The 21,119-nt window shown below is 43.5% G+C and overlaps 3 protein-coding genes across 5 annotated transcripts in view; 2 read left to right on the top strand and 1 right to left on the bottom strand.

The window, feature by feature from the left end:
• dpp3 (dipeptidyl-peptidase 3) overlaps nt 1-1,601 on the top strand; it is an 11,376-nt gene extending 9,775 nt beyond the window's left edge. For both annotated transcript variants that reach the window (XM_071906210.2, XM_071906211.2), the window contains exon 19: nt 550-1,601. In XM_071906210.2, the coding sequence (XP_071762311.1) occupies nt 550-692 (143 nt within the window). In that variant the 3' untranslated portion in view covers nt 693-1,601. The remainder of the gene's footprint in view (nt 1-549) is intronic.
• Nucleotides 1,602-1,694: 93 nt separating this feature from the next.
• LOC139917158 (uncharacterized) lies at nt 1,695-7,282 on the bottom strand. Of its 2 annotated transcripts, none has more exons than XM_071906229.2 (6): nt 7,149-7,282; nt 5,941-6,144; nt 5,716-5,830; nt 5,014-5,086; nt 4,685-4,776; nt 1,695-4,100 (listed from the first exon to the last, which is right to left on the bottom strand). In XM_071906229.2, exons 2-6 carry the CDS (start codon nt 6,142-6,144, stop codon nt 2,758-2,760), a joined length of 1,827 nt encoding a protein of 608 aa, XP_071762330.2. In that variant the 5' UTR covers nt 7,149-7,282; the 3' UTR covers nt 1,695-2,757. The 2 variants fall into 2 exon arrangements, with proteins under 2 accessions (XP_071762330.2, XP_071762331.2); XM_071906230.2 differs by having other exon boundaries at nt 7,066-7,274.
• Nucleotides 7,283-8,544: 1,262 nt separating this feature from the next.
• rbm14a (RNA binding motif protein 14a) lies at nt 8,545-17,618 on the top strand. Its single transcript, XM_071906217.2, has 8 exons — nt 8,545-8,578; nt 9,218-9,397; nt 10,424-10,608; nt 10,970-11,182; nt 11,630-11,742; nt 12,061-12,354; nt 12,511-12,752; nt 13,060-17,618. The coding sequence occupies exons 2-8, from the start codon at nt 9,237-9,239 to the stop codon at nt 13,574-13,576; spliced, it is 1,725 nt and encodes a 574-aa protein (XP_071762318.1). The 5' UTR covers nt 8,545-8,578; nt 9,218-9,236; the 3' UTR covers nt 13,577-17,618.
• The last annotated feature ends 3,501 nt before the right edge of the window (nt 17,619-21,119 follow it).

Raw genomic sequence — 21,119 nt, 5'->3', positions numbered from 1 at the left:
AGCGATAGGATTTTCTTTCACAAACAATAGTTCCACCCCGCATGCGCAAAATGGACAAGAAGTTCCTTATGGCCATTCAAAGCTTCCCAGTTCTCTGTTCCTGTAGCCTTTCAAATAAAAGCTGTAAACGTCTCAAAAACGACGCTTGGAGAACGGTTGCATCCATAATGGCAGTTGTTAGTAAGCTCTGCAGTAATGTTATTGAGTTTTTTTCTGTCTATTTTCAATTAATGCTACATTATTAGCGCTTGTTAACTAGCTGTTAACTAATCAAAACAATGTAAATTTATAAAAGGCAATACCAAAGCAACGAAAACTACTTGATTTGCCTGTTCACAAAACCACTACATAGATCCAATCAGAGCCTCTCTCCCCGCCCACAATTGGTCAGAATAGAGCGATTTCCCATCACTTCTTCTTCTCAGCTGCCTCATGCTAAGCGCCAAACAGGACAGAGAACTGGAGGTGGCATCGCTCTTTAAGAAACAGTTAATTATTCTGTGTGTCTCTGCGTGTGTGTGTGTGTGTGTGTGTGTGTGTGTTTTCTAGGGGACAGCGTGGAGCTGGTGGAATACGAGGGCAGTGCAGCGGGTTTGATTCACTCCTTCATTGAGCGTTTCCAAGACAACGCAGAGAAGCTGGAGGCGGACCTCTTGGAGCTGAACAAAAGAGACGCCCCCTGCTGGTGCTGATGGAGATCCACTCCATAGGCTTCCTTCCAAAATACCAACTGACATCTGATTTCTTTTTTTTTTCTTTTTTTAACTGTATGTGACAGAAAACTGATTCTTTTTTTATTGGTTGTTTAAACATGCAAAACTGCCATCAGACTCCATTTAGGAGACATTTCTGATGAGACTGAATGAAAGTTTGTAGTGTAAATGAAGCCACAGGCCTGGAACAGATCTGCTGTAGACATCAGCCAAAGTTTGCAGATTCTAAAAGAGTGCTGGACTAGCATCAGGTCTGTCTTTGATGATTAACAGGATCAAATGCAAATGAAGGAGCTGATAACTGATACTACACCTTCACTCTTTTAGATGTTTAGAGTTCATTCAATTATATAATAGAACATCTTCCAATTAAAATGTCCATTAAGATAATGAAGCCTGGTATTAAAAAAAATTGGTTTTCAATTTCTGACCAAGCCACAAAGTCAAAACTTATCTTTACATATTAATAATTACATGTTTTGTCTATACTCAAGATTAGGTGTTAGGTGATTAGGTGAAGGCATGGGTAAGATTTTACAATCAGCATTTTGGGGGTGAAAATGAATAAATTATGACAGGTTCTGGCTTTGCAGCTTGGCCATAAAGTGAGATGTTTGTCCGGCCTCAGTGTTGGATGATGATTTGACTAGTTATGGTTGCACTGTTAACTAGCTCCTATGGCAGTTTAACGTTGGCTATAAGATGTAGTGTTGATGTGCTGTTGTCTATCTTTGCAGGTCTGTAGGCCTAAGAAGGGTTTTGATTCCATGGAATAATAATCTTTGATGACTTGACTATATATGATGATACTGTCTCTGGTAGGCATCAACCAACTCTGTAACAAACCTGATGTGTTGAATCTGCACAAATAAAATCTGTTTGATAAGATCTAGGTGGTCTGGTTCTTCGTATAAGAAGCATATAGGAGGACAATCATCTGTAACATTTCACTTTTTTATTTTGTATCAAATTCACTCCCAGTGAAAATGAATGAGTGTATTTTAATGACATAAACAGTCCTGATTTGACTTGGCCTTTTCTCAAAATGGCACATTCTTAGTTGAAATCTGAGGATGTGTTTAATTATGTATGATCAATATCGGAGCAGAAAATTGTTGTGCAAGTTCAGTCAGAAACTGAAATCTCAGTTATTAATCAATGTTGCAATTAGCACAGCAGCAGGTACTTAAGTTGGTGTTAGAGAATGATTCTGGTGTTCAAAGCAGTGCTGCTTGAGCCTCGAAAATTTCAACACTGGATTGATTCACACTATATTGTCTAGATAATGTTAACGTTTGTTCTTCCTTTGCATTTTGCATCCCTCAGACTTTTTCTCGAGGTCAACACAAATACCTTGATTAAAACAGTTTATTCTTAGACTTTGAATAATTCTTGTAATTTTCAGTAATGCTGACATCTTAAGAGTTGACCTAGCTTTGCTTCCGGTATGAGGCGACACCATTGTGAGAACTGGCCAAACTTCATGTCTAACAATAGAAATAGACTACTATGGCAACCGATCTGGTGAAAACCTCAGTTTTGTTGTTTTGTCAAAGATTGCTCATCGGTTATTTTTACATGTAGCTCAGAATAAGCACACATTTTAAGCTTGCAGGTGAGTTGGTTCAAATAAACCTCTGCAACAGTAGGCAATATCTTGGGACTTTCCCATCAAAGGGAAATTCTACACTGAAGAAAATCCTGTATGCCATTCTTGTAATTCGTGGACAATTTAATATTTGTTGTACGTGAACAACTTTCTCCCTGAACAGCCCAGGGAACCAAAACACTGAAATCTCTTAAATCTGTGACACCACCAAGCAAATGTTTGATGTTGCCCCTTGACAGTGAAAGGAAGACCGGCAATGTGGACATTAACATTAAAATACAAAACATTTAAAGTACAAAACCAAACATTTACAACAACATACCTTTATTTCTCAAGGTATTTCTAACCACACTGAATGAGAAAATTAACCCTGTGAGCAGCTCTGGAAAACGTTGCTTCATGATATCACATAATATAGTCTTGGCTTGCTTGTTTCTAGCTTTGGGCGGTGCTCGTCCCACCGTCCGGCAGGAGGGGTGAGGGTGGCGGCGTCTCTGCCGCCTCCTCTAGACTGCTGAGGGAACTGCAGCTGTCCGTGTCATTCAGAGCAGAGGCATAAATCTGCTGTAAAAGCAAATCCATCTCCTCCTCTTCCTGGTTTTCCTCCTCTGTCTCATCATCATCATAATCCTCCTCTTCTTCTCCTGCTCCTTTCTCCTCACCTTCTCCTTCTTTTCTTTTCTGATCCAGCGCCAGAGGAGTAGCGGGTGTGTGATAGGCCTCCTCGACCATTGCAGAGATGGATGGAGAGGTGAAGGGAGAGAGGGAGAAGGGAGAGGGAGAGGGCGACTGATACGGCGATAGAGAGGGAGAGGCGCTGGGAGAGTCGCGGGGAGAGAGGGATGGAGAGACCTTGGGAAACAGGGAGGGAGGTGCCTTGGGGGAGAGGGAAGGAGAGAGGTAAGGAGAGAGGGAGGGAGAAAGGGAGAAATTGACCCTTGGAGAGGGCTGCATATAGTCCGAGTCGTCTGGGAATTGCTGCATCGGTGTTGGGGTCGCTGCTGTTGGTGCCTGAGCTCCAGCCTCCTGTGACTCTGGTTCCATCTGAGTCTGGCCTTGAGTCTGGCCCTGCCCCTGTGTCTGGGGCTGGAACTGAAGAGGCTGGGGCTGGGCCTTGGGATGGAGTGGAATGGGCTGCCCTTGGGCCTGGACGTTGGTGTCTTGCGGCCAGGTTTGGATGTCTTGGGTCCGCGTCGGAGGCTGGAGCTGGCTGTCCTGGGACGTGGGGTCGAACTGAGCGGGCTGACCTGGATTAGCTTGGTTCTGACTCTGGACCAGGCCCGGGCCGCCCCCTGCTGCTTGTCCCTGTGTCCGGGCCTTGGCTTTACACCTCCCCTTGGTCTTGGGCATCAGGGGCGGCGGAGGAGGGGGAGCGAGGGGCGGTGACAGGGGGCTCGAGGTCTCTGTGGACACCCGGATCTTGAGGCTGCGCTTGAACATGCGTCGCCTGTACAAGGCGTTCTGAGACTGCAGGAAAAGGGGGTTGATGAAGCAGAGCGCGCCCAAGTTGGAGCCGTAGTTCACCTCTCGGGGGCTGCGCGTCCTGATCGGACAGAACTCCTGGAACAAGGTGGGATTGGGCTTTGATTGGCTGGCGGCGGTGTCAGGTTGGGGTGTAACGCCGAGCTGGCTGGCTGGATCGGGCTGAGGGGCGGAGCTCGTCTGTGGGGCAGCAGGGGGTGGGGCAGCGGTCACGCCACCTGGCTTCTTCTCCTCATCCTTCTGGGCTTTAGGTGCCTCCCGCGGCCCACGGACGTTTAGGTGGGAACTCCAGAATTCTAGAAAACAATACAGATATTCAGTGCACTTTATTTTATAATATGTTTGATTCATTATCATTACCCTGACTAAGGCCATGTCATAAAGCAAGAAACCCAAAGAAAACAACTTGAATTTTCTTTATAAGTGGAATTATTACAAAAACCTCACGTCTGAACCTTGCTGGGTCTGCATTCTTTCTACTGAAGTTGAGACCAATTCATTACCATAGACAATTGTTTCATATTTAATTATAATCAGTGTATTAAACCATGGAACAATTTTAACCCAGAATTAAATCCTTCAAGGCCCATGTAGTTGAGAGGAATCTGCTGGCATGGCACAAGAATAATAATAACAAAGCTACAAAGTGCTTCACAGGGGAAAAGACAGCTGGGAAAGAAATAAAAGAGATAAAACATAAAACACTCCTGCATATTAAAACATTCAAAACATATGGACAGTATGACATCAAGTATTTCCAGTAATAGCAAGCCTAAAAAAGTGAGTTTTTAAAAGAGATTTGGAAGACGCCACAGAAGTGTCGTTCCAGAGTGAAGGAGCCATTACAACTTATCACCCTTAATAAGTTGTGTTCACCTACCTATTCCCATATGTGAGATGGACTCCAGCTCCTTGTGGGATGTCGCCTTGGCAATGGCTTCAGGAAGCTCCAGAGGGAAAGGTAATACATCTCTGACACACACAAACATCCACATCAATTCCTGCAGATCAATACCTACTGACAGTGATCAATGTAAGTGAGAATAGGTAGTAAAGATGGGGAAGAGAAGGGCCAGGAAAGGAGTCAAGAGGCAAGAAACTGAGACGTTTGAAGAAGATGGTCAAGTAGAGAGAGAAGGGAAAAGTAGGGGAAAGGAATCGCAGAAGAGGTGAAGGGAAATGAGAATGAGGAGGAGGACAAGATTTTACCTGCTGACGCAGTAGAAGGCAATGAGTCTTGGGACGTCTGGAAAACTGATGGCTGAAGTCTCCAGATAGAAAGCTGGTGGAGGGATGTAGGAGAAGGAAAGGTTCGTAGTTATCAACAACAACAACATTGTTTACTGTACAAATGTGACTTAGCTTATTCATATTTCTACTTGTCTTTCATGCTGTAGCTCATGTCAAAGCGGTCCTCATTTTTTTTAAATTTTATTGTATCCTGGTTTTAAACTTTGTGCATATGTTTTGGATGTATATTGTGTTTTAATGGACCCCAGGAAGAATAGCTGACACCCTTGTGTACAGCTAATGGGGATCCTTATTAATAAACAATAAGCAGTTTGAATATATTGTCTCTGAGGTCGTATTTACTGAACTTCTGGGCATGTGAGTGCTGACAGGGTGACACTGACAGTCTCTTTCCTTGTCATCTGAAAGGTAAATCTAATCCTGAATCATTTTTTTTTCCCTCTTCTCAACTTTTTTCCCTGTTGAAATCCACCTGCTCTTTTCATGTCTTATCACATGCAATTTTAAGAAGTGTAGTATAATCTTGCAGTGTCATACATTTGAATTTGGAAAACACAATGACAACCAGCTACAGTTACAAAGAGGCCAGATTCAGTCCTGATGGCAGAGTGTTCAGGGTCAGAGGTCAGGGGTCAGGGGTCAGGGGTGACAGGCTCTTACTGGAGTGTTCCTCCCGGATGCCAAACTGCTGAACGAAGGATGGGACGCTGTCGTCTGCCAAACGCACACACAGCACATTTCTCCGGGACGTACGAGACTTACGCACCAGGAACGTCTGCAGGGAAACACAATCCATTACTGAGTGTATGTGCAAGAGAAAGAGATAGAGTGTGTGTGTGTGTGTGTGTGTGTGTGTGTGTGTGTGTGTTCACATGTGACTCTGACCCCAGTCGGTTCCCTCTGCAGTATGTGCAGAGCGGTGGCAGGGTTGATTGACAGCTGCAGCCACACAGGAAGTGACAGCAGGAGGCGGTCCAATATGCTGATGCTCCTCAGAGAGCCCCGCCCCCTTTGATGGCCCACACACTTGCGTTCGGACGGCTGGGCGGGCTCCGGGAAGTCATACAGAGGCTCCTCCTGCTGCGCCATCTACACACACACACACAAACACACACACATACAGGTGGTTATTAACACTCAAACACTCACATATGCATGCTACAGGTGGTTATTACTGCTGCTGTGGCTTATCTTCATAGAGACACCAAAACAGAAAGATGGGTGGGAAGGCTCTGCACACACACACACACACACACACACACACACACACACACAGGTGGTTATTAACTTTTCCAATGGTTTACTGTGGTAGAGGAGGCCGCACACTGAATAAGGCACTAGCCGAAACGTTTGCGCATGATGTTTCTTCTGCATTTAAATCAAATGAAGAAAAACAATTTGCATAATGAGAACATCAAAGGTTTGGAATACCTACTTTTTTTTGACTGTGAACCACCGTTTTTCTACTGCATTAAAGACACCACAATATTAATGTAGGTGGGATGGCTGCACACACACACACACACACACACACACACACACACACACACACACACACTCACACACACACACACACACACACACACACAGACACACACACACTTCCTGTGTAATAAATCTAGGATTCTGCCTGAGGATGGGAACAAGTCCAGACTTGGTCAAGTGCAGCAGCTCAGACGGAGCTTAAGTGAAGTTAGGAAGCTATATAGGGAACAACCGTAGGAATAAAATAAACCTATGAATAGAATACAATAGTAATGCCATAGAAAGCAATGCAACATAAAAAAAATAGAGGCAATTGGCTTTGATTTGATGCTGTAATCCTTTTGTACTTGGCATAGTTTATCAAATAAATGTCCCTCCCTGCTGAAGCTGCTGTCTCAACAGTCTACATGTCAGCATCGGCCTGGGACGCATTCCGGTACAACCTCTTCAAAATATAAAAACCCCCCGTTGCACCATGAGTCTTCCTAGTCTCACTTAACTCCTGCTAGACCTGTTACTACACACCTTGTTAACTTCATGATTCTGTCTAGAAGTCTACATTTCAGCAGCATCTAGGCCTGGCAGAGAAACCACACTCATTTCATTACCTTTAGGGCTTCCTCTTTGCCCCGATCCTCCTCTCGACTCACTGCAAATCCAGTTTATAATGACATGCTCTCGGTGATTTTATTCTTCCGTCAACTTCGCTGTAATGAAAGCCAACTTTTCTAGAAACTCTTGTTGTGTGCCCAGACCTGGAGCTGTCTCCGTCCCGCTCCGTGGCTCCTCCTCCGTCTCCCACCTGATCTCACCTGGAAACAATGTCCCGGGCCCGAGTGGGATTCACGTGCCCTCGAGAGATATTTTTTGGGATAATTATGGAGTGATTATTAGTAGTAGTATTCATAGCAGTAGTAATAGTAATAGTAGTATCATGATTACATTATTACTAGTACAAGTAGTAGTAGTAGTAGTTGTAGTACAATAATAACAATATCTCCAGCTCCAAATTAAAAAATAAATTATTCAATATAGGGCTATTCATTGATTTTTTGGGAGTTCATAAATTCAGACCAAATAGACCCAGTCATATCAGACACAAATGTGAGATGATTTGTAAATATGCCCAACTGTAGACTCACTATAAGAATACTTATCTGGGAAACCTCAATTAACTATCCAAGGGCCACTTAAGTTGTTTCTTTATTTTGTGTGATTGAGATTTTAATTTACCAAAACAGACTATGGTGATATAAAGGGTGTTGAAAACAACATATTCATCATTTATAAAGAAAAAAATAAAATAAAAAAATGTTATTGTGATATTTGGTATAAACCTAAACCTAAACCAAGAACATAATAGTCTTATTAGGAATGTCAGAATACAATGTTACAGACAGAAGTGTTTGATTAATATGAAGGCTTTGTTTGTTAGGAATGAAAGAATGAAAGATATCAAGCAGAGGGCGGTAGTCCAATCGAATCGAATGACGCTATAAAATCCTCCAAGATCCAAAGCGAGAGGTTTCACTGCTGCTACTTCCGTCTTCGCTTAAATGCCGTAAAGGCAAACTAGACTGCTTCTATATTGGCTGAGAGACAATGTGAGTGTCTCCCATTCAGTCCAATATATTCTTTTTCTATTTGATTTAGCTAAACGGAATCAATTTAAGCTACTGAAAGCGTTCCGAGACACAAACATGCCTTTAAATAAGGACAAACTACGGTTCTTGCATAGATTGACTACTGTATGCATTAGCTAGCTAACCTGCTGTCTGGATATTCATTAACATTTTAATATTAGACAGTTGCTCATGTGCGAGACAATTTCCCACCCCAAACTGTTTCGGGCTAGCGGCTTCTTCGAGGCTAGCGTCTCCACAGGCTGGAATAGGGCGTGAACTGTCTTGATAGTTAAATTAAGAACTGAATCAAACCTAGCTGCGCCCCCTATGGCGCCCCTTCTGGTGACCGAGCAGGTTTTACAGAAGCCGGAACCGGATGTGAGGTTTGAAATACAGCTCCAGCACCGCGTTTGGTAAGAAATGTGTGAACTATGTCTGCAAGATTAATGCTTTCCCTCCGTTTTATAGAATATTTAAACTGCGTTAGAATTAACTACTACGCTTTCTAATATCTCATACCATTGTGCAGTTATCTATATAAGTGTTTGTTTTCAACCACACAGGTAAAACCACCACGTTAGCATTAGCTAGCTTAGCTAACGTTACGAGGTTAAACAAAATGGCCAGCAGTGTGAGTAGTTTTGTAGCTAACGTTAGCCATGTAACCCAGCTTACTGTTTACCTTACAAACCGGTTTATGTTAGCGTCTGTCGGTTGTAACGTTGGCTAACGTTAACTGAACAGAGTAACAGCCTGCCTCTAACTCCCTTTGATCCCATTTAGCTGGATTGACGGGAAAAGTTAACCGGATCTTTAGCGGTTCCTGCAATCCTAACAAGATTCTGCTTTAATATAATGATCTCAAAACGGTTGGATAGGTCACTTCAGCTACCCAGACGAATACATAATTATAACCTCGATCAATAACTCGGGATCTTGCCAACAATAGTAAAATGAGTGGACTGAAGAATTGTGCTTTTTAAACTGATTTCTCTCGATGCATTCAGTGGTTGCTAACCAACGTCTCCTGCCTGCTGTTCATTCTTTTCCAGATGTCTGGTTGACATAGAGATGAACAGTGACAACGTGAAGTTGTTTGTGGGGAATCTTCCGTTAGATGCAACTCATGAAGAGCTCAACAAGCTCTTCGCTCCATACGGGGAAGTCCACACCTGCTCGCTGCTGAGACAGTATGCCTTCATCACCCTGAGGGGAGAGGGGGCAGCAGACAGGTATTTACTTCTCCATTCTTATATGGGTTGAATGTACTGTATTTCATTTTGAATATTATTATACACAATTGGAATGAAGAGAAGGAAGGAAACAAACGTTTATGTGTAGGCCACACTGTCTGGTAAATCGCAGAATTGAACTGTCACTATTTTACTAACTAGGCATGATTTGAGCAAAAAAGGATGATGTCGAAGACCTCCACAAGTGGTTTGCCAGCAACAGCCAACGATTGGCAGCATTTGGCTGGTGTTAATATCCTCCCTTGTCAGAGGTGCGACCAAGTCAATTTTGCTCGAGTCCCAAGTCAGTCTCAAGCCCTGAGACACAAATCTCAAGTCAAGTCCCAAGTCTAAATGCAGTTAACCAAGTCAAGTCCATGTCCAAGTCTAAATGTAGTTAACCAAGTCAAGTCCATGTCCAAGTCTAAATGTAGTTAACCAAGTCAAGTCCATGTCCAAGTCTAAATGTAGAACACCAAGTAAGGTCAGAACAAATTAAGACTGTAGTATCAATTTAATATTTTAAAGAAAACAAAATGTCTAGGACTTTTCAATGCAATATCATTTTAATAGTATAAAAACTTGGTGCATCATGAGTTTGATTTCTATAATCAGTTTCAGCTCCAATAAATTCAGTCATTCCACACAAATTCAGAAAACAGAATTTAAATTCAGTCGTCTGCTGGAACAAATCTCATAACTTTAAATGTAAGTAATTTACACAAACACAAGATCTTTTGTCAAGACTTTAGAAACCCTTTCAAGTCATCAGAGTTCAAGTCTCAAGTCACCATAACCTAAGTCAAGTATTCTCTTCATGCATCAAGTCAAGTCTGAAGCAATTAAAATTGTAACTCGATTCTGATTGGAGTCCAAGTCATATGACTCGAGTCCCCACCTCTGTCCCTTGTACATTCCAAATTGTATTCCTATACTTCTATTCCTGCTGAAATGTCTGTGGTAATGCTGCTACTACTGTCAGCTGCAGCACACCAGGTGATGATGGCTCTGGTTCTTCCTCTGCAGGGCCATACGGCATCTTGATGGCAAAGAATACCGAGGCAGGCCCCTGGTGGTGGAGGAATCACGTGCACGCCCACCAAACTCCACCAAGGTGTTTGTGGGGAACCTTAGCTCAACCTGCTCAGCAGATGACTTGCATGGGCTGTTCCAGACCTTCGGAAGAGTTCTGGACTGTGACAAAGTCAAAGGTCAGTTTTATGGCGGATCACAACACAAATGTTTTGTAGGGGTTTTGATGGAAAGTTTATGGCAGCTTTCTAATAATGTGGAAGTGATGTGTCTTAATGTGTTGAAATGAATCAGTTTGTGTGAGTCCAGTGCTGGGTAGTAACTGTAAAAAATATCACACTGTTCAAAATCTGAGCAGCTAATTGTTCGGGGAGCACAGTTGCATCTAGACAGTTTCATGGTTTATCAAGTTTCATGAGTAGAGATTTTTGAAGTTATGTGACAATGAAAAAACATGGGACGGACACATTTCAATCCAAACGTCAGTCGTCAGTGTCTCATGCTAATGCTGAGCTCTGTCCTTCTCTGTACACCCTACAGCCAGATTATGCTCCAACGCTGGCTATGCGTTTGTGCACATGGAGAGGAAGGAGGAAGCCCTGCTAGCCATCGATGCGCTCAACGGGACCATCTTCAAGGGCCGTCAGCTGTCCGTCGAGCTGTCCAAGGCCCAGCCTTTGATCAACCAGATTATGGGCGCTGGAAACGCAGCCAACTCCCCCGGGTCCGGCATGGTTGGGGGTGGAGCAGCAGGTGGAGATGAAAGACCCATACGTGTCTATTGTTTAAGTGTTATGATTTAAAGCTATAGAAAAATGTCCGCACTCACAGTATGTATTTATGACAGTCTGTAATTTGCACAGCAGCAACAGCAGCATACACGTTTCAGCCTTTGGCCTCCTCAGCGTTTCTATTTCCCTAATGGGAGTGACCCATCTATAAACAACCAGGGTCCTCAATTGTCAATCAAGCAATAACCGTGCTTAGATCATAATAAACATCAGAAAATACAACAAACCTATACATATATACAGTCTTAAGTATGGAAAAGCTATGGCAGTCACATTTTCTGGACACATTACCATCAGTCAGTTTTATAAGAAGCAGGACAATGTTCTCATTCAAACCCTTGGGATCCTCAGTGGGTGCTCATGATTTAAAGCTGAAAACAAATCATGTTCTGCTCCCTTCTCCTCACAGGTGCGCCCAGAGAGGGCCTTCTCCCCAGACCTCCTCCCTCACTGGAGCATCACCAGAGCCAAGCAGCCGTGTTAGCAGCAGCTGCAGCAGCCGCCGCTGGACTGCCCATACAGGTCAGTTCATTCTCTAGCGGGGCTTCCACTGTCATGGAAAAACGCCAACCCCTCATGGACTGAAAATTGTTTCTGGCCTCGTAACAGTTGTGCAAAATGATACATATTTGGCAATTTGCGAAATATCATGGAAATTTGTTTGTAATCTTTTATTTCCAACCTGATCCGTTTCATCCTTTTTAATGACATTTTCTCACCGCTCCCTGACTATTGTCGTTGTTTGTTATTTGGATAAATTAGGTTGTAATGTATTCCCAAAGATTGTAATGCTGGTATTTTCCATGTTTCTTGTATCTTGACATCTCAATTTCTCTGCAGGTTCAGCAGAGCGTCCACAACTCCTTCTACAACACCACATCGTTTGATCCCACCTACGCTGCTCTGAAGGGCCTCACGACCGCAAAAGGTGCAGATGGGGTGAACCCTGCCATATATGGTGCTCTTGCCAGCCAGGTGTATGGGTCCGTAGCTGACCAGGTGTACCATGATGCGACCGATCAGGACGATTCTGCAGCCAGCGCCACCATTCAGGAAGCAGAGCCTCCACCGGGGGCAGACCCAACAGCGCTGTTTGAGGCAGCAAGAGCCAAGTTCTTTCAGCAGGGACAGAAGGTATATTAACATTTATATTTTATGTTTATTGATAATTATCACCATAAATACCACTTATTACTAGGGTTGTGACTGTTATTGCTAAAATATCTCTGGCAATATATACGGTATTTCACTTCATTCCAAGAAAGTGAAATGAATTCAATTGAATTGAAGGTTCTGGCAGAGCAGCAGTCAGGGAGGAAGGCGGCAGCTGCAGCGGCATCATCAGCCAGTGACCGGGACCGCAGCCCAATCCGAGGAAACCGAGCCCCACTTCTCCCTGACCCCGTCCCGGGTTCCATGGCCCAGATACGCCCCAAACGCCGCGCCCTGCTGCCCACGCCACCGGGAGGGCCTGAAGACCCCACAGCTACCACCACAGCTGCTGCTGCTGAAGGGACAGATCCAATTGCTAGGTACATGGAGCACATTTTTAATCAGAGAATCCTTGGAAGGAGGCTAAAATATTGCACTGTGCCTGTTGAAGATATTACGCAAATACCAATGGCTTTCTCAACAGCCGTATTGGTATAAACAAGGGAAGAAAAGCTGATTCTGCACATGTGAAGCATATTTCCACCTCTGTAGAATTCATAATTCCAGGTGCCATATATGGTTTGTAGACTAACCTTTACTTTTGGGGTGTGTGTTTCTACTCTGCTCTCCTTTCTACTCTTTACTCCTCCTGTCCTCTCATCTCTTCTACTCTAACCTCCACTCTAGGTGTTACGTGGAGTACTACCAGCAGATGCAGCAGTACCAACAGTATCAACAGTACCAGCAACAGTACCAGTACCTCCAGTATGCCTATACCAATCCCCCTCCTCCACCTCCTCCTCCTCCACCTGCACCGGCCACCACCCAGGCCGCTGGCTACACACAGGCCTCCACCGCAGCCACTGCACCCCCGGGGACATACACCGCACCCACAACTTACGCCCCACCGGTGACATACGCTGCATCGGGAGCCTATACTGCGCCCGGAAGCTACGACACGTCGGGAAGCTACGATGCCTCGTCGGGGAGCTACGACGCCTCGTCGGGCTATGACGCATCGGGCGGCTACGGGGCGTCAGGAGCGTATGATGCAGCGGGAGCGTACGCGTCATCGGGAGCCTACACGGCATCGGGAAGCTACTCCGCATCCACACCGTATGAGCAGACACCCGCACACGGGCAATCCCTGCCCCAGCGCCATGAATACCCTTACCTCCACACGCCAGAACCCCCTTACCGATAGTCCCACCCCCCCCACACCCCTTCCACATTGCAGACGTGTGTGTGTGTGTGTGTGTGTGCGCGCATATGTATTTACATAAGGGACAGTTTAAAGAGAGAGGAAAATCAGAGAGGGAACAAGGCTGTGATCTGAATGTGCTTTAAACCTCAGTTATCTCCCCATTTCTCCATCTTGGCTATTATACCCTAGTCTCTAACTAGCTTACCTGTCAGGTGATTAAGTAAGCGACAAGGTAGATGGCTGTTTAGTTTAGTGGGCGATAATAATACTGGTTAAAAAGGTCTCTGGACACAAGAGGAGACTAATAGGAGAGTTGTTGTTGGAGAATTGGCCAGGGTTAAAACTGTAGACCAAATACCACTTATGTTAAATTTTGTAGAGGCTCAAGTAGTTCCTCAGTTAATGTCAAAGAAGCTAAAATGTTGCCTGGGATAAGGCTAGACTCAGAGGCCAGGGTTAGAACTCACAATCAGGAGCGTATCACTCTGAGATCATTTAGTTTGACTGAAATCCATTCATTTGCATTGAACGGTTGCTTTAGCCTGTCTGTTCTGCCAGATGTGTGCCTTTGCACATCTGTGACAATCCAGCTGCCCAATCGGTAATATTTGTGCCAGAATAGATTTAGCAAAGAACAGTACTGAAATGAAATTGTTTTAAGGCAGTGCATCAACCAGATTTTTTTGATTTGTGCAGTTCATCGTCTACACCAGAGGAGTGCCTTTACACGTGTATTAAGATAATGAAGAACCATCATCCATTAAAGATTGAGAATGAAAGGTTGAGACTCGGTTATGTGCAGGCTGGCCTGTGTGTTCAGTGCACAGCTGTGGAGCATGTTCCAGGCTGCCTTGGTTTCACTCAGCTGCCAGGGCGAGTAGCAGTGGAGACGTAGTATCTTTTAATTTTTTTCCCTCAATGTTTTCGGGTTTTTTCAATCATAGATCAGTATTACTCCGGTTTGACCAGACACCATTTGGATGAGTGTATCATTCAGATATGTTGCTCTCCAGTTAACGATGTAGCACAGAGTAATGTGTTTTTTCTTTCTCATTTTGCCTGCTGGCTGTAAAGGTTATCTAGAGCATACCCAGTGTGTTGCAAAGGCATGAAGAGATTCTCCAGTCTGAGTTAACTGATTGCAGCCCATGAACCCTGGTATTGTGGTACCCACAGGCCGTCCAGGTAACTTGCCAGGGATACCACCAGTCTGTCTTTATGCCTGAGTTGGCATGACTGAGGAGATAGCCAAATATGAAAGGTTGATGTGACAAGAAAAACAGGATAAAAAAAAACACAAAGTAGATGTTTAGACTTGGTTCACCAATAATGTTAAAGTATGTGGTTTGGATGGGCATTTAGAGCAGGTTGCCACTGTGTACCTTGCTTGTGTTTTTTTCTTGGTTAGCCCAGCCTCTCTGCGTGCATCTCTAGGCCTGGACGCAACAAATCAAAAAGAAACCAAGTGAACTCCCATTCTCAGGAGTTAACTCTCAGGCCAGAGCTTTTGGTACAGGCGGTGTGAATCTCTGTATAGAACAATTTTTTTTTTACTCACATTTCTTTGTTTTGTGTTGAATTGTTATCGGAGCCTCCTGTGTGAAGAGTTAGTTGAGTATATCCACATCTTTCTTCGATTTTAGATTATATTCATCAGTTGACCCCAGGTTTTTATACAAGGTGGCAGACTGCAGAAGAGGATTTTTTTTTTTGTCATACTTGTATGTACATATTTGAAATTTTGAAAGCTAGAGAAATGACAGCAATTGGTATTTGGCTAATGATGTCAAAAGAATTTATTGTACTATAAAATGGATTGAAATTTTCAGTTGGTATATTGTTTGTACTTTGTTAAAACATGGTGACATGGCATTGATAGCTGTTAGCTTTTTGTTCACCTCAGTTACTGTCACACCTCTGCTGTCATGGAAACCAAACATCAGTGATTCAGAGGGAATGTTGAACCAGTTTTCATACCACGTTACAAATTGCAGGAAAGTACGATTATTTTTGTGTTTCTCATGTAAATACTTGAAATCTCATTTTAAGCTGAAGAAGTAACGGCAACCAACATTTGGTTTGATAACAAGAATACTGACTGATAATGTTAAGGTAATTGATTGTATTGTATTAAGCAGAGTTAGAGTTAGTGAGTAGACAGTTGAAGTAGGCCAATTGAGTTGTTGTACAGGTTTGTTAAAACAGTGGCAACCTGTTTGGGTGGCAGTGGCTGTTGTGCATAAACAGAAGAGGATTAGCTTCATACTCATAGCTTGTCCAACATATGTGTGTGTGTAGCGTGTGGTGTCAAACCTCCACTGAAACCAAGTATATGAGGCCAGTGAGTGTATGAACTTTACGTGCTGTGGAATCTGACAGTGTGTCGGACGTGCATTGAGTTTATACCCAGATTGTGGATAAACTTTCAGCTTTCACCTCAGTCAAATCCAGAGAGATTTTTTCCTCAACATACTAAACATTCATCTGTTTCCATTTTAATTGAAAGTAGGCAGACCTCAACCATGGCACGTGTATGACCCATCTAAATTGCAGTGTAGTATATGGGAGTGTTGGTGGATGTGTGTTTGTCAAGTGTAAGGTCATTGGCTAAGTCTAGGACTATGAATGGATGATGAGGTGATAGTCTCAGTGCTACAGGTGAATATGAAGGATGTCTGGTGTCTAGCCAGGGCCATTGATATTCCTGAGCAGCAGTCTGAAGGGCTGGTGACCTTTCTCTCTCTCCTATCCCCCCTTCTGATCTCACCAGAAACACACTCTTCATCATGACACATCACTAGGATTACTGGCATTTTCTACATGCATATCCCACATTTAAGCAACTGCTTTACCTCCTCACTAATATCTAGATCTATTTTTATCTGGGTTGTTGCATATTTCACATGTGAACCAGACCACACGTGGGAAATGATACTAATGCACACCTGACTTCACTCCACATGTATTTTCATATGACCTGGTTTATTCCGTTCGTGATTATTCACACATGCACACTAGTTATTCATAATTATTATTCGCCACCTGAATTGGTAGTGCTGTTTTAGGTTTAAGTGACACATAGCCTCTCCATTTCCACATGTTATTCCACCTGCTCCATGTGAACTGTTAGTTGCATGCCTTGTTGTTGCTGCTGCTCCAGCCACCTTCTTCCTCTTGCTGATTATTGCAGCTAGAGTGGGAGGGAGCCTAACTGAGCCCTAGCCCTGGACGTACGCCACACGCACCTGTAGCGTGGGATGGGGAAAACAGCAGCGTTAGGCCTGAAACTGCTGTGGACGATGGGGTGTCCCCCCACTAAGGTAAACACTCAGACCACACACTCCTGCCCCTTCCCGAAACAACACACGTACACACACACAGCCATGTCCACACTTCTTTTGTTCCCTACCCGCCTTCAGGGATGCTTTTTCAGGATTTCAGATTTTTGGACATGCATCTCCCGTTCATTTCTGATGGGAGATTACTTTTTTCCTGCTTTTTGTGTTCCTGATCACATCCCTGCATTTTTCCCCAAGCACACATTATGCATCTGCTCATACATTCCTGCTCCTGACCCACCCACGCACCCACTCACACACCCGATCTTTTGAGTACACATATTCCTCCTTTAGCCTAGATCTTAACCCTAACTGCCACCGAAGCAGGCAGGTCGTTGTCAGCACATCCTGTATCTAACAGCCTGTCACCCAAGAGTACCAGGCAATCACAGCCAGAGCTGGACATGGGACATGTAGATAGGATGGGTTTTAGTTTTTGTATTTGCGCCCCTGGGGCCACTTTGGGGTTAAGTGCCTTGCTCAAGAGCACATTGGTAGGCCCTCCATTTCAGTTGAATAACCTGGCTCAGGATCGGTTGCTGGTTCAACGCTCAACCCCCCTCCCCCTCAAAACAGTGATTTTCAATGCCACATTCAACTTGTATGAATGACAATGAACACGGATCTTATCATTTTGTTTTAAATTACATTTTGTCCTATGTTCTTTGAAATGGTTAATTATCAATAAATTACATTGAATTGAACCATAATTTTTCTGTGTGAATGTTTTGCCATGTTTTAATGTCATTCGCACTCTCAGAAGAGAACTGATCTTGAATCACCGGTAAGGTCAAATGGCCAAATAAACGTCACTAGGACTTAAGAGGTGATGATCGCAAATACTGTCTAAGTAATGTCTTATTTTGAGGTGCTTTGTTTGAAAGTACTTATGGAGAAGTCGTCAAAGAAATCTATCAGAGCTCAGCATCAGATGACGTTTTATTCCATTTTCTTCCAAAAACATCAACCTCTGCTTTTCAAATAAAAACCAATAATTTCATAACAATGCAAACCCATTGTTGATAATAATTCTATCACTTTGATGTACAAAAAAGGAAATGAGAAGAAATTGAAGGTATGGACCCTCACTCCCTGCTAACAACAAGACTTGTTCATGGACACTGCTATGTTTCATGCCCGCAACAACAATGAACAGTTTACAGATGGACGCTAATGAGTGTAGTTAACGCAGTATACACAGTACTGAGGGTATACTGAGCTCACATGATGATTGGGCCTACTATGTACATAAATGGACGAAGACTGAAGGGTGGAATGTGAAACTGCATGAACATCATGCGCCTTTCACTGGCTGAACAACATGGAAATAAGATTTCTTCACTGGTAACATGTAGGTCTGGTTTCCAGCAGCCAGATTTCACCAAGAGCTAGATTCAGTGATGACTCTTATAAGGGTCTGTTGAGTAGGGACCCTTATGAGTATCGACGAATCTGTGGATAACGATCTTTGGAGTCTTGCATAAAGACAAGTCCAAGACTACAAAGACCCCATCATTGAATAATTAAGTGCAACTTAATAAACCCTCACCTCTCATCTCCTAAATTTCCTGAAGAGTTAGACTACAGATGAAAGCATAATGTGCGCTGAGTATATACACTAGGAATCAGATTCAGGGGTGATAAATATCTAGAAATCCTTTCTTTTTTTATGTACCTTTTCCTTGTCTGGCAAAAGTTGAGGTGAAGCTCATTTAAAAAAAAAAAAAAAAAAAGTTCCACAGTTGCTCTAACAATTCAGCTTTAGAAGTTTCCCCAAACTACTTTAACAAGACTGAGAAACTAGTCTCAGGATGCTTTTAGGAAACCCAAACCCAGATTAACTATTATAACCTACTCGTTTCCCTGATAGCTTTTCTATCATGTCCGCTTCATAGACTTTTCACAGTAAGGTTAATGAAAAGTAACAAGGAAGGGTATATTCTTGATAATCTAACTGCAGCCTACATGCCACAAGAAAATAAATGGGAGTGTACAAAGACATCACAGACGTAGACATGGGGATACTAAACATACCCATCTGTACAATGTTTGAACAGAGGGGTAAAAAATGGTGTTACTGATCTCATAACCCCTTGTCCAGGTCTGGACACCTGTCTCCTGTACACTTATCTAGTACCGTTTTTTTAGAAATTGTCTAAAAACTAAGGTCATCTTTGTATATTTACCTAAAATGCAACATGGATGGTATCAGTGCTAATAAACTTCTGGCAATCCAAGCCTATATCCAGGAAACCAGTCCGTAGTTGGGTGGATGACAGGGAACAATACAGTCTAATTGATGGCAACAGACAGGACAAGACTGGGCAAACACATGTTTAACACCACACAATGTGGACACCAGACCAAACATGTATTACAGTACTTTGACGTTCAATCACAACCTCCCAAGATGCTGCTGGCAGAGTACGAAAAAGGAGCAAGCATTCAAACACACGTATTGAAAATAGCAACGCTTTAATAAAGAGAGCGGTTTTACAAGACTGCAATGTCTAGCTAGCTAGGTGATGACTGGCATTGACATCCATGGTGTTTTACAAAGATGCAGTTGTGATAACTGGGTTTGAAGTTTGATGGGGGACTTGCAAGTTGCATTTCTGCATGCGAGGCAGCCTTCAAACAGTTACCGAGCCTGCATCTTGTAAAACAGTTGATTATGAATGTCAATGGACGTTCATGTCAAGAGGTAAGTAAAAAATCTCATGGAGAAATTTCCTTAACATTTTCCAAACACACCGGTAAGTGAGAGTTCACACAATGGTCATGCTTTTACCGGGCACACAAGCCAATAAAAAGACGACACTTAATCATGCAAAAGAAGACAGTTTCTTTGTCTCTAAAAATTAAAAAAAAAGAAAAGAAATTCCTTTCGAGTTCTGATATCATCCATCCGTAGTGACCTTGAATAAGAAGAAGCTGCGCTTTGATGATGACTTTGGTGCAAAAAAATGTTCCTGTTTCGAAGAGGACAGACCCTGTCCTGTCCACTCCCTCGATGAAGACACTCTTGGTATAGACCAGTTGTGATAGTTTACCCATGACCCCCCTGCCCACCCCGACCCCACCCCCTCCTCCTCAAGATGGACACAAACATCACAAACATCAACCCCCCACCCACCCCCTCCCTGGATGATGACACCTTCAAAATACAACCATTCAAACACAGATACAGCAATAAATTGTCCCACGTACAGTACGTCGTCCAATGGGGCTTCGATCACTTTACAGAGAGAGCACGTCTAAAAACACATGAAGAGCGTTACCTATATACAGAGGACACAGCAAATTGTAACAGTCAGAGGTTGGCCTAGGATGGATAGAGCTGCGTTTTGGGCGTGAGGTGCCACAATGAAAAGAGCATTCAGCTGACAGAGAAAGACAGACCACCGGAACAAGGGAGTAATGAAGGAGAATGCTACGACGATTTTCCAAAGAACATATCCAAAATGTCAGCTGGCCACGTATTTAGATTTTCAGTCAAAGGTGAAACGTCATCAGAGAATCTCTGCCTGCTTGGTGATTGAGGTTTTCTAACACTGATCTCTCTCTGCTGGTAGTAGAGTCATAGCTGCAGTTACCTATAGGGAGATTGGTTTTGGAGTAGCCAGCAGTTAACAGTTCAGGGGAGAACCATTTACATCTGCCACCAGCAGTTACAGCCGCATTTCTCTGAGAGATTTGTTAGGAATCGTCAGCATGTGCAGCTCCAGTTGTCTGGAGAGGTTCGCTTTAGATTCACTTTAGATTCCAGGAGTCCGATGGTTCGGGGCTTTTCGTTTTTTCAGCAGATGAGTGATCCTAGAGCCATCTTAAAGTGATGTCATGTAGCACAGACTGAGACACGGTTACAATAACACTCATTGCTAAGTTAGTACACACTACCAGCTCGCAAGAGACCTTTCACCTCTAACCACGGTAAGTACACAGGGAGGCTCTGCAGCCTCCCCAAGGAACATGACCCTGTTTATCTCGATGGGAAGGCATGTGCACACAAACATACATACAGTACAGGTACATAGAACAGACACAATCAATAGAAAACGACTTCCTCCCAACCGATTATTGCCCCTTTCGACTGTACATCCCAGCAATGATTTTAAGTTTTGTGCAGCAGAGCGTTGTCCCCTCTTCGAAGGTTTGTGCTATATAATTACCGTCTGTCTGTGGGTCTTGCTTATCGTTGAATC

This window comes from Centroberyx gerrardi, chromosome 11 (genome assembly GCF_048128805.1).
Source record: "Centroberyx gerrardi isolate f3 chromosome 11, fCenGer3.hap1.cur.20231027, whole genome shotgun sequence".
Taxonomy (NCBI): domain Eukaryota; kingdom Metazoa; phylum Chordata; class Actinopteri; order Beryciformes; family Berycidae; genus Centroberyx; species Centroberyx gerrardi.
The sequence above is the reverse complement of the archived record's forward strand: the minus strand, read 5'-3'. Positions and strand labels throughout refer to the sequence as shown.